Below are 13,183 nucleotides of genomic sequence, written 5' to 3'. Positions count from 1 at the left end.
AAGTGCTGGGATTACAGGCTTGAGCCACCGCGCCCGGCCCACATCTTCTTTATCCATTCATCCATACATGGACACTTAGGTTGATTCCATGTCTTTGCTGTAGTGAATAGTGCTGCAATAAGCATGGGGGTGCAGTTGTAAAAATGTAACCACTTTAAATAGAACCTCATCCTTTCAGTTCTCCAAAACCTGTATATGGCTGAAGAAAAAGGTAGGTCTCTTTCTCCATAAAGAATCTCTAACTTAGTTTCACCTCCGGGTTTGTTTCCTTTCTTTCCCAGCCTCTGCGTTCCTATGTCAGAGTGCCATCTTGCTACCATCTCGGATTTCCACTAGCATTGCTCTTGCAGCTGGGAAGTCTCCAGGCTTCTCCCTCTGGAAATCTCTAGAGTTTTCTCCTCAGGCCTTCATTAAAATACAAAAGTTTTGCAAAAAAGAAAAACTACACCTCTCTTCACTTCTAGTATGAGGTACCTAAACTCTCCCAGAGAGTTCCATTTTTCTTTAAATCTTTGCTATTTGAATTGTTTTTCTTTCCCTGTTGTCCTTCTGACCCTCCTCCCGACTAGAGGCTGACTTAAAATTCACTAACAATTGACTTTCACTTTTGCATTGTTGGCTTATTTTTAACCCAGTTACTCAGCAACTGTTATAAGATAGAGCGGAAAAGAACTTCTTAAAGTCAGAAAACCCCTTTGAAAGTAAGTTGAGGGGTCAGGCACAGTGCCTCATGCCTGTAACCCCAGCGCTTTCGGAGGCGAGGCTGACGGATCACTTGAGGTTGGGAGTTCAAGACCAGCCTGGCCAACATGGTGAAACCCCATCTGTACTAAAAATACAAAAATTAACCAGTCATGGTGGTGTGTGCCTGTAATCCCAGCTACTCGGGAGGCTGAGGCATGAGAATCGCTTGAACCCAGGAGGCGGAGGTTGCAGTGAGCTGAAATTACACCACTGCACTCCAGCCTGGGCAACAGAACAAGACTCCATCTCAAAAAAAAATAAGAAAAGAAAAAGAAAAAAGATTGACCAGATATGTAAAAAAGCTTTATTTGAATCACCTTACAGTGCAGGAAGGAAGTGCAGAACCTAAGTTCTTCAACTGCTGATGGTGCTTAAGCAGATATTACCCAGTATGAAGGCATCGCGTGTACAGCAGAGAGAGCAGGAGGCCTTAATCCCAAAATGGGCTCCCTACACTGGTTGCAGGTCAGCCGTGGACAGCCCGCAATGCACAGAGACTTTGCTTTCTTAATATGGAACAGACACAGTTCAAAGGCTTTTGGTTGTAAAAGACCTACCCCATATCACCTCCTCCAACCAAATCCTCCAGGATGGGCTGTGGGCTAATGGCAGTTCCCATGTGGCCAAAAACACTCCCACTCAGCACTCAGTCTCCAGGGCCTTGGTATTATTTCCCTCTGAACTCATCCAACCCCTTGGCACAGATTGAAGCCTTCCCTGATGTCCTCTGTCTATGCCTCCTGTTTTCTGAATGAGAATTTAGGGGATCCTTTAGGCTCCCGACGCATGTGGACAACAACTCATAGGCACAGCCTGACCTGTGTATCGCCAAAGGTGCACCTACAAATTCCTAACTTGCAAACTTGTGCCCTCCTCAACAGCAGAAAAGCTGCACTCAGTCCTTCCCTACTCTGGCCCCCTGGCCTCCCAGCACACACCTCCACCTGCCTCCAGCCTGGCACGCTTGCCTAAATACTCTTATCTCTTATACCAGAGTCTGTGATATCTGTAATTCATAATCTAGAACCCCTTCCTTCAAATACAACAGCTCCTCTTAGGCTCATAACATAGTAATGAAAAAATTCATGTGGTGTTCAATACATTTGTAGGTGTGTACCTAAATGCACATAGAGATTTTAAAGAAAAGTACATGAGGAGGAGGAGAAGGATGAAACACAATGAGATATACATTTGAGCCGGTCTTTACTCATAATTAATTCTCTAACATTGGGACTGCTTTGGTTATATTCCTAACACTGTTTCTAAAATTACAGCTGCTCAATATTGGAAGAGTATGACTCATGGGAGCTTCTAGAACCATGGAATCACACCCCAGGCACCATCCAGAGCACAGCCTGGCTCTCTTGAACACATTTCAGGGTTGGGGACTCCGCTCTCTTCGGAAGCTCTGCTCATTGCTAGAAAGTTGTTCACTTGTAACAAAAGCCACCTCTCATGCAGGTTCTCTCCGGTGGTCTCACCTACTCCTTCCCTCTGGTTTGTACAGATTAAACTCCTTCCCCCTTTGGGTGACAGGCAGTTCAAAGATGTGCCAGCAGTCTCCTGGCCTCCTCTGCCACAGTCCCTCTGCTCTGCTTGTGACCCTCCCACCACCCCAGAGCATTTTCCTCTCCAGATTAGTGTCTACAAACACATCACCGCTCTGTGGCTGCTGGGGTGCAGGGCTGGGGCGCTGGCAGCAAACAAAACCGGCATGGCTCTTCCACAGTCTTCACAGGACCTGGCTGCCAGGAGGCTTCTGCCAAGCTGACTGCAAAGGAAGGGAGACCGCCTCACAGTGTTGCTGCCAGCAAGGACCCCCAAAGGCAGTCATTCTTTCTGTGCCGGGGCATTTTGGTTTTGTGCTGGTGAACTGTGCTCCCGGGGTCTTCTCTGTCTCAGCATACAACCCTTTCTCCCTCCAGTTGCTCAGGCCAGGAGTCCTAGAGTCACCTTTAACCCACCTCTTTCTCTCCTACCCACTTGCATGTCCTCAGCGGATCCTATCGGCTGTTCTTTCAAAATTTCTCTAGCACCCAAACCCTTCCCCCACCTCCACCTCTAATCCAGGTCATCTTCATCTCTCACCTGGATTCCTGTAATCACCTCCCACCTGGGCTTTTCAGTGAAGCAGCCAGAGGGATCCTACTGACACAAGCGCCAGGGCAGGCCACCCTCTCCTGACCCCAGTTCCTTTCAGAGTGGAAGCTGATTTCCCCACCACAGCCTTTGAGGTCCTAAGAGTCTGGCCTCCTTTGTCACCCTAACTTCACCCCCACCGTCCCCCGCTCTCCCTGCAGCCCCACTCGCCTCCTTCTGCCCCTCTAAGGTGGGGCCCCAGCTCATAGCAGGACTGCACCTTCTTGCGTCTGCTTCAGGTCTTTACCTAAACGTCGTCATCTCAGCAGGGCCTCCTTTCACCACCATGCTCAAAATTGCAGACCAGCACTCTCCTTGACCCACCCAGTGCTTCCATCCACTCCCTTCCTGCATGAGTCTTCTCCATGACATGAACACCTGACATACCATACGTAGTCACATATCATAAGGCTGGTCTGTCTCTCCCAGAGATGCTGGAAGCTCCACAGCGCAGGGGTTGGCTTGTCTTGTTCTAAGGTTATCCGCAATGTCCAGAACATCACCCAGCACATAGAAGTTTCTCTGTCAATATTTGTTAAATGATTAATTGTACTGTGGGTCACATGTCTAATACTTAACCTGTGCCCCTTGCAGGGAGAATACCAGGTTTTGCTGGAACTGTATACTGAAAAACGGTCCACCGTGGCCTGTGCCAATGCTACTATCATGTGCTCCTGACCGTGGCCTGTAGCAAAACTCACAGCCAGCTTCATCTCATGGGACCTCCAAGCTCCTCTCACTGAACCTGCTGTGGGAGAAGCAGCCGATGACAGAGAAAGGCTCTACAAAGAAGCCCCCCAAAAAGTGCAGCTGCTAATTTTACTCCCAGGACCAGACATCCCCAGAATCCACAGATGTAATGAAGTCCCCGAATGTATCTGTTTCAAAGGAGCCTCTTGGCAGTCCCTAAGCAGTCTTGTGGGTCCATCCTTTTTCTCTAATTGGTCGCCTCACACCAGACTCACCTGCTTTTCAACTTCTTAGGAGTGCTTCCTCACAGTTACCAAGAATAAAGGAAGCTGGCCACCATTGTTCATTGTGGTTTGTTGAAAGAATCTTACTACAATGCTGTAGTTAAAAAGTCATTTCCTCCAGATATAGTGCCGGATGCTGGTGCAGCATAAGCAGTTCCAAGAAATTCAGGAGGATGACAGCCTGGCTAAAATTAGAGCGCTGGGAAAATGTGCCATTGCTTCTCCTGGCCAGGCCCCCACCCTTGGACCATGAGGGCCGAGAAGCTGATGCAACCTCACGAATACGGACATCATACTCTCGCTTATCCAAACACTCATTTCACCTTAATCCCTCAAAGCATGATTATACTTGACCTCAGCACACAATGGCATTCATTAATTAATGCAAGGATAACTCCTGAACATTTAATGTGTATCAGGCACTGTGTTCTTAAGTTGTCTTTTACGATGCTCTCCATAAATGAGCATGTTGCCTATCCTACTTCCAGAGTCATTTCTGTGGCCCTGTCTTCTCTCCTGGGATGCATCAACTGCAGGGTGGGCTCCATAGCCCCTTCACCATCCAATGCCCCTATCCTTCCAGTGTCCCTGCTGGCCCTCTTGCTCTGCTAAGGGGCTGGAGTAAGGTGGGTGAGTTGACACTATCATTCATAAAAATGCCATCCTAGAGATTAAAAGAGAAAAAACTCCATAGTTTAAAAAACAGTAGTTGCTATTAATCACTATTTATACATCATTAAACCACCTAGAATAGCAAATCATAAATGCCTGGCGAACTTTAAAACCAGCATCTGAGGTTTTCTGGGTTATGAGGAGGCAAAATTACAGCAGTGTCCTCGCCTAGGCCACAATGCTTGAGGGAAAATACGTGCATGGCTATACTAGGCTCAGGAGCAAACCTCTGAACGTACATGGGGGTGACCGTGTTATGCACAAGAACAGCAAACGTTTCCTCCCCTGGCCATTCCCTCTAGCTTGAGACATTCACCTCCCTCCCCTTTCAGTAACCATCACTATGAGTAGTAAAGGTCCTGGCTAGACTCTGTGTACGCACATGTTCTAACGGTACAAGACAGCTGTCACAGCCTTCCAAAGACACAGGTGGAACTCAGCCAGTCCCTTCCCAATCCCTTTGCCCTCTCCTTTAAACTGACTGTGTGGGTATGTGTGCGTGAGAGCGAGAGAGAGGGAGAGAGAAAGTTTCAGATTCTATAGGTTTGTGTTAAACTGGAATTTCCATATATGGAATCTATCCTAGTCATCGCTGAATATACAAGTGCACAGCAGTTTCATTAAGGACATGATATGAGAGGGGGGAAAATGTTTCTTTGTCCCAGAATATTTTTTTTCTTAGTGTCCTGTCTTGGGCCTTAAATTTCACCATTAGTTTTATTCCAGCAAGTTGAAAACCTTTTTCAACGTTCAAGAGTCTCCTCTTGGAATACGAACAGCCCTGGTAGGAGAAACGCTGGAGTCTTTGTCATTATTTAACACTCTGGCAGGATGTAGTAACTAAGATGACTTTGAAAGTGCCAGCCCAGAAAGCAGGGGTGTCAGGGGAGGTGGGTGACCTGAAGCCGAGCCCTCTTGGGCTAGCCATTTTGTGGTTACTGAGGGGGCGGGTGTCAAAGTGCCCAGATAATCTACCAGAGAAACTAAATTGACTTCTCCCGTAAAGAGAATTGCTACTGTTTCAAAAATCACTATCAAGAACTCCAAAAATTTGTCCTCAATAAACTTTTCTGAAGAAAAAAATAACAGTTTGGTTCAGGATGACCCAGTGTCCCCACAATTAAGGAACTATTGTGAAAATCAGCCAGCTTCAGACATTTGAGTGCCCATCCACCCTTCTTTATATTTGGAGGGCAATTTCAATCGTTATGTATAGAACGTTTTAAAAAATATTTTTGAGGGACGTTCCAGTGCCCAAGGGAAGCTTTGTCAGGCTAGAGTCTAGGCAGAATACTGAAAAGCCCCTCAGGACGGCGTAATCGCATCTCTGAGAATGTTTTGGCTATGAGGAACAGAGAACTCAACTGAATCTGGCATATGCTTAGCAGACTAGGTTGCCTCCCATGACCACTGAGTCCCAGGGTCGTTTAGGTGTCAGCCAGCGTTTGCTGCTGAGGCTCATTCATCATCAGCCCTTCACCTCCATTTCTCCACAGTTCTTCCACCTCAGGTCTCCTGGAATATTGCCTTCACCCTCAGACAGTTTGTCCCAGAATAAAAGATCATTTCCGTAGCTGGAGACCTCACATCCACACTGTCCATACTACAGAAGGCAAAGGAGGCCTTTATCCCAAAACCCTGTCACTCGTTCTGACTAGAATGGCTTGGGTCACATGACCTCTCCTTGTAACCACATCAGACCAATCTGGTTCAACTTTTAGGTAATAAAGTTGTGAGTTGTTTTTCGGTTGCCATGGACCCCAGGTGGAAGGTTATGTAACCTGAGCATGTCAGATGAACCAAGTGTGCAACTACAGAGGGACCTAAATGCAAGACTGAGGAGTGGGAACTTCATTAAGAAGTGAACATGGCATGTCAGGATCCAGGATCCAATCATATCAGCTTCCAGCATCACCCCATGGCAGGATCCAATCAGATCATGCCTCCCAGCATCACTTCATTGCAAGATCCAATCAGATCATGCCTCCCAGCATCACTTCATTGCAAGATCCAATCAGATCATGCCTCCCAGCATCATCTCATTGCAAAATCCAATCAGATCATGCCCCATGACCCTGTGCTTGTCAAACCCGACCTAAACTCCAACTTGCAGAGACAGGTTAGAGTGTTTCCTCCTGTCTCCTTGCCGGTAGACTTGCAGTAAACCTTTTCTTTTCTTAAAAGCCAGTGCAGTGGTATTGGCCACTATGCACATTAGGCAGTGAGCCCATTGCTTGCTCAGTAACATCCTGACCAATCACTTTGGCCCTGTCCTGATTGGCTTAGCCTATGTCACATGCCCCACCCCTAGAGCTGGATCAGGGTTATTCCCACTAGAACCACACATATCCCTAAGTGGAAACTGGGGAAGTTGCCAAAGGGTAAAGGGAGAGGAAGGGCATGTCTCAAACTAGGCCAAAGGACATGTCCAGATCATGTCTTGAATTAGGCCAGTTTTAAGTTCTAATTCTCCCCTGGCTGTTCACTGGGCAAGTGACTTTTATTGTCTAAGCCCCAGTTTCCTCATCTGTAGGTGCTGACTATAAAATAGTACCTATCTTGTAGAGACACTGTGAGAATTAATGAGAGAATGCATGTAAAATGCTGAGAATAGGGCCTGGCATGTCACTCAATTAAAATGAGTCATTATTATGTTAAGGTGGGTGTTCACTTGTGGTGCTAAAGTCTCCTTTCCTAATTTACCTCTCCCATCCTCCTATATCATCAGGGCAAACACTCCTAGAAGCCCAGCCCTCACCCATAAGCCCACATTCCCTTCTGGGTCCTGAGATGGTCCCTTGGCATCTTGATTTCTTCTAAGTGTAGCTAGTTTTATTAGACCTGGCATGGGGGCATGTCCCCTGGGCCATGAACTCTGAAAAGAATTTAAGGAAAACATTTGGATACACCTTCCCCCAACCCCCAGACAGAAATAATATAACCAGGCCAAAAGGGCCTATGAAAGAAAATGTGGGCCAGGTGTGGTGATTCACTCCTGTAATCCCAGCACTTTGGGAGGCCGAGGCGGGTGGATCACCTGAGGTCAGGAGCTCAAGACCAGCCTGGCCAACATGGTAAAACCCCATCTCTACTAAAAACACAAAAATCAGCCTGGTGTGGTGGCGCATTCCTGTAATCCCAGCTACTCAGGGGGCTGAGGCAGGAGAATCACTTGAACCTGGGAAGCGGAGCTTGCAGTGAGCCAAGATCACGCCATTGCACTCCAGCCTGGGCAACAGAGCAAGACTTTGTCTCAAAAAAGAAAAGAAAATATGCATTTTTTAAAAATTAAACTTATTTCCTGCACACAAAGACACACACCCAAGGTGTACAGAACTAAATGTGACATCTACAAATGTAACAGTGACGTCTGCCTTCAGGAAAGATAACCCAAAATAGCTAGCACGAGAACAGAAAGGGCCACATCCTGATTATCACCCAGACTCATTAGAATGGGGGAGTTTCTTATCTCAAGAGTTCAATTGCAGGTTTGAGTTGGCTGTATTTTTCTCAATCAGCAAAACAAGTTAGTCTACCTAACATTCCAATCATTTCATCGGGCAAGGAGGGGTCCTATAGGGTTTATAAAAGAGTTATTTTCATCTAGTTTGTAAATGTCTTCAGTTACTTCGTTTGGAACAGAAGCTTTCAGTTGCATTCAAATGCTGTGGCCTGAAATATTCTTCTCCCCTTGCTCCCAGCTTTCTTTTCACATGTGATACAAAACCACATTCTTTCCTCCAGTGGTTTGGTCTCCTCACTTCTCTGGAAAAGGGTATACATCAATGTTCCTTTAACCAAACACAATGATACCTTCTGCCAGCTGGTATTTTTCTGGATTTCCCTGAAACCCAGCCAAGCACGGAAAGACAGAAAACACCCCTGCCACCAAAGCCTTTATCATATCATTGTAGCTGTCCTTCCTTTTCTTCACTCAGAAGTGGTACAAGAAAATTCAAGAAAGAACCAGAGAACATCTTTGACATAATCAAGGGGATGCAATAAGGTTTCCACATAAAGATAAACTACAAAGATTAAAATATGTGAGTGCAGAAAGATAACATCTGAGAAGGCAGAACAACCACCATGATAATAATTGTGTAAAAGCTAACAATGATTTGTGCAGGATCTCTGCGCCAGCATTGTGCTCAGCCTGCATCTCAATACTTAATCCCAGAACAGCCTGTGGGTGCGTAACACGATTGTCCACATGGCAGAAGAGGAAGTCGGGGTTTAGAGAAGTTGAGGAACCGGCCTAAGGTTCCCCAGGCTTATGAGCTCCATCAGTGAGCCAGGATTCAAATCTGTCTCACTCCAGATCCAGGCTCTTTCTACCAGATGTTCCTTGGCTATTTGGAAAGACACCATATAATAAAGAAACACTTCATGGTTTTAGTTGCAGGCTTGCAGAATGTGTTAACGCAAGCAGCAAACAAGCTAAAAACAAAGGTAGGCTAATGACAGTTTAGATGAACTCAATGATGACAGCACTGAAGGAAAATGGATGTAGGTTCGATTAACTCAATGATGACAGCACAGAAGAAAAAGGGATCACAAATACTAGTCAGTTTCATGATTTGTTCATGCTCTTCCACAAAAACTTTCAGTCACTCACTGTCAAACCCATTTGGGTGAATGTGCCATAAAAGCATAGTCTGGCTTTTTCACCATTTCCTTCTTTCCCTTCATAAATCTTTATTCAGCACCTACGTTTTGCCGAGCATTGTATTAAGCACAATACATCAAATGTAAAAAAAATGAATAATATATAATATAATCCCAATTCAAACTCGGCTTATCTTTTAGGAAAAGGGAAGAAGAAGAGTATCAAAAATCTCTTGTGATGGAGAAACCATGGTAAGCAACACAAGACAAGAACAAAGCACTGTGGGTGGCTTTGAGGCGGGGATGACACATGGCTTGGCTTCATGGTAGAAGGAGGGAGCACGCTGGCCCTAGAAGGGTGGCTGGAACACTGGAGGTCCTGGTGCCTACATGTTGTGGACACTCTCCTGAGGGCAGAGGCAGAGTGGGAAGGATGGCCTGGGGTCCCGTCTCCCTCCCTAGCCCCTTGTTTTGTGGCAGAGCCTCCTGCAGAGAGAAGCAACAGCTAGGAGCTAACTTTATGAGGGATTCAGAGAAATGCCAGGGCACCGGCAGCATTTCATGGGGTCCCAGTGGCAAGGTGGCATAAGGGCAGGAGGGTAGGGCACAGCATAGCTTGTTCCTTGAACCTGAGGGGACCCAGAACACAGGGAAGGGAAGGCCAACAAGGCCTAGACACAGGCCCTTTGCTACCCCGGTACACACCATAGCAGAGACTGTCTTCGTGCACCTTAAGCAGCTTGGACAGCAGCCTCAGGAGGAAGGAGCTAAAGGGTGAAATAGGAAAGAAGTGCTCTTGAGCTGACATGAGGCTTCCAGAAATAAGCAGGGTAGGGAGCGAGGAGAAACTGAAGATTCTGTAACATGCAAGTAGGGTTATAAGTCAGTGATTTTTAATTATGTTATTATTGCTGAAATGTCTTCATATGCACCCACAGACTGTTGACACAAAAGAAATTCCTATTTCCCTGGTGAACAGGTTTTCCCTCCCTTGGAGCCACCCCAGAATGGGGATCCTATATCCTTACCAAGCACCCCACCCCAGCTCCTTCTGCTCCCCGCGCTGCCGTCTGGAAGGCCATGCGCATCTACTTGCAACGCCCGCACTATCCCTATACTGTTGTTTTCCCCTCTGCTCTCAGACAGACAGGCTGCATTGCTTGCGATCCTCCAGGCAATCAGCATTAGAACCTGCTGTCTGTTCATATTCTGGACTAGAGCACACCCCCGAGCCGCCACAGCACATCCGTTGACCTCACTCCCAAAGCAAATTCGGGGGAGAGGGCCCTAAAGGAGAAGAAGCTTGAAGCTCAAAGTAATTTACAAAATATTCCATGTTTAAATATATGACAAAATAGAATTTGTAGAAGATTGTCCTAGCAACCCAGACAAAACATATAACTAACATTTATTAGCCAGTTACTTAGAGCTTTATTGCATCCCTAACTTTCTGGCTCCATAAAAACCACGTATGGTCTTGACTTCAGGTGCATAAGCTGAAAGCCCTGAGTAAGAGTGCAGGCTAGCAAGTTAACTGGGTGGTGGTAATTTAGCTAATGCCATGGGAGTGCACATTAGGGCTGCCAGAGAACCAGGTTCCAATTGTGTAACAGGGACTCCTCGGCAGACTTCCAGCTGGCAGAATGGCCTTTGTTTCAAAAGAAACAAATGCTTCCTCATGCAGCCAGATCCAAAGACCATGCTGCATAGATGGCACCTTGTATGAATTAGAAAAAGGTGCCCTTTCTGGATGGAACCTGAGTCAGTGGCAGATGACTGAGCAAGCAGATGGTACGTTTGTGTAAAACAAAGAGGTATCCCAAGACACACAGCCTGTGCAAGGGAGCATGTGCTGGATTTCAGTCCCCATTCTCCCCTTGGTCAGGAGTCCTTGTGCAGTCCACAGGCTACACAACCTTACCCAGCAGCAAGGCCTTTGGAATCTTTTCTTGCCATGTGGCACATGTTGATGAAAGAGGAAGGGTTAAATAAAGGGAGTATTCTGACTTTAAAAGACATCAGTCTTTCCTGTTGATAAATGTTCCCTGATCTCATCAGTACCGCACCCTATTCAACCTCGACTTGTCACTACCAACCATCCCCCAACCTTAATCAGGAAACATCTCAGCTAAAAGCGATTCTGGAGGCAGAACCGCTAAGTGAAACAAACACGTTGGCTTCCCTTCTAATCTTGCTTGTTCCTGTCATTTTTTATATATACTTGGAACTGTCCTTGTTCAATTATAACAACAAAAAGTCATTAACGCCCTTGCACCATAACAGGCATGTTCTTTTCCAAATAAAACAACTACTCCATCATTTTTGGGATATCACTCCCTCGAAGCAGCTGTGCTTCTCTGATGCGCACGCTAATTTAAGGGCCCCTCCTTGAAGCCCCCGAAGCACCCTGCCCTTGCCTTGCCTGTGGCCAAGCACCAACCACACTCTACTATCATTGCTTGTTGATGTGTTTGTGTCCCTAACTAGGACATGAGCCACCTGAGAGCAGAAACAGGATCTGTTCACCTCTGAACAAATCCCCAGCACTTAGTTTAAAATATTTGTTGAATGAATGGCCTACGGAAGAACAAGAACATTGGATTGTGTGCTGTATTAATTTTCCAGAGATGCTGCAACAAAATACCACAAAAAGTGTAGCTTTAAACAACAGAAATTTATCGTCTCATCCCTCTGGAGGCCAGAAGCCTGACATCAAGGTGCTAGGTGAGCCATGCTCCCTCCGAAGCTGCGAGGGAAGGGCCTGCTCCTGCCTCTCTTCTGCTTCTGGGAGCCCCGGGCATTCGTCGGTTTGTGGATATATTTCTCCAATCCTTCACGTATCGCCTTCTCCCTGTGTGTCTTTGCTTCATCTTCCTTATGTGCCTGTCGATCTCGGTGTCCAAATTTCCCCTTTTAGCAAGGACATCAATCATACTGGATTTGGGCCCACCCTCATGGCTTCATTTTATTTGATGACCTCTTAAAGACTCTGTTTCCAAATACAGTCACATTCTGAGGCACTAGGGCTTAAAACATCAATATAACTGTTGAAGGGGCACACAACTCAAGTCGTAACATTCACCTATGATCTGGCCAAGATTTTCAGGTGGGTAATTTTACTAAATCTTCATGGCAATCCCACAAAGTCGGTACTATAACCTTCATTATTTGTAATATTAGGAAGCTGAAACTCAATGAGAGTTTACAGGGTATTCATTGGTGAAGCCGGGTTTAGTACCCATGTAGGTGACTTCAACACTAGACAACCAGACCGTCATGGTGGAGACCAGCCGGGGCTTGAGTACAGATGGACCTCAGTTCAAGTCCTTCCTCTGCCACCTACAGGCCATGAGACATCTGTTTCCTCGTCTGTTAAGCAGAAATGATGACAAGACAATGGCCATAACATGTGCAGCACAGAGACTGACAAAAACTGGCTCATATCATATCATGATATGGCTCTAACTAGGTCTTCCCAAGGAGTGGTCCTGGGGACCGTAGCGGAATTCAGTTAGAAATGAGGCCGCAGCCTCCAGCTTACCTCTGTGGAGGGTGAGACGTACAGAGCCCAGCTGTCCTTTTGTGCATGCAGAGGCCATCTGTTTCCATTCCCGTCCTCCCTCCTCCAGCGCTCTGTGCTCAGATATGATATTCTCAGGAGAGGAGGAAAGGCAGGAGCAGCTGCCCAGCCCAGACCCCTCCCTGCTGCCATAGCATTCCACGCGCTCTCTATACCTGCCCCTTTCTCTTCTTAGTCCCTATTGTCACTGTTTCATAAAGACAAGTAGCAATGGGGTGACCTTCATGCAACCACAAATCACAGAAACCCTTCAGAGGTCCTTTTAGATAAAGGATACCTTAAGTAGGAGAACTGACCACCGAGACCTCTAAAATTCCCAGCAAAGCAAAACCCATACTTTCTTTGGTGGTATCTTTAGTAATAGCAATCGTACAGTACTAAAATTGCATGTAACCCACGTCCTTATGCCTTTTTTTTTCTTTCTTTTCCCACTTTTCTTAAAGCGGTATAACCCTGAGAGCATGTTGCC

The 13,183-nt window shown here is 46.3% G+C and overlaps 1 protein-coding gene across 3 annotated transcripts in view; it reads left to right on the top strand.

Annotated features, from left to right (window-relative positions):
* LY86 (lymphocyte antigen 86) overlaps nucleotides 1–3,913 on the top strand; it is a 63,223-nt gene extending 59,310 nt beyond the window's left edge. Inside the window, exon 6 of one of the 3 annotated variants that reach the window (XM_023221142.3) lies at nucleotides 3,478–3,913. In XM_023221142.3, coding sequence (XP_023076910.2) covers nucleotides 3,478–3,561 — 84 coding nt within the window. In that variant the 3' untranslated portion in view covers nucleotides 3,562–3,913. Of the gene's footprint in view, nucleotides 1–281; nucleotides 843–2,018 lie in introns of those variants that run through there. The other 2 variants (XM_023221144.2, XM_023221141.2) reach the window with 2 other exon arrangements.
* The last annotated feature ends 9,270 nt before the right edge of the window (nucleotides 3,914–13,183 follow it).

Source organism: Piliocolobus tephrosceles, chromosome 5 (genome assembly GCF_002776525.5).
Source record: "Piliocolobus tephrosceles isolate RC106 chromosome 5, ASM277652v3, whole genome shotgun sequence".
In the NCBI taxonomy this organism is placed as follows: domain Eukaryota; kingdom Metazoa; phylum Chordata; class Mammalia; order Primates; family Cercopithecidae; genus Piliocolobus; species Piliocolobus tephrosceles.
Note: the sequence above shows the minus strand (reverse complement) of the source record. Positions and strands in the feature narration are given on the sequence as shown.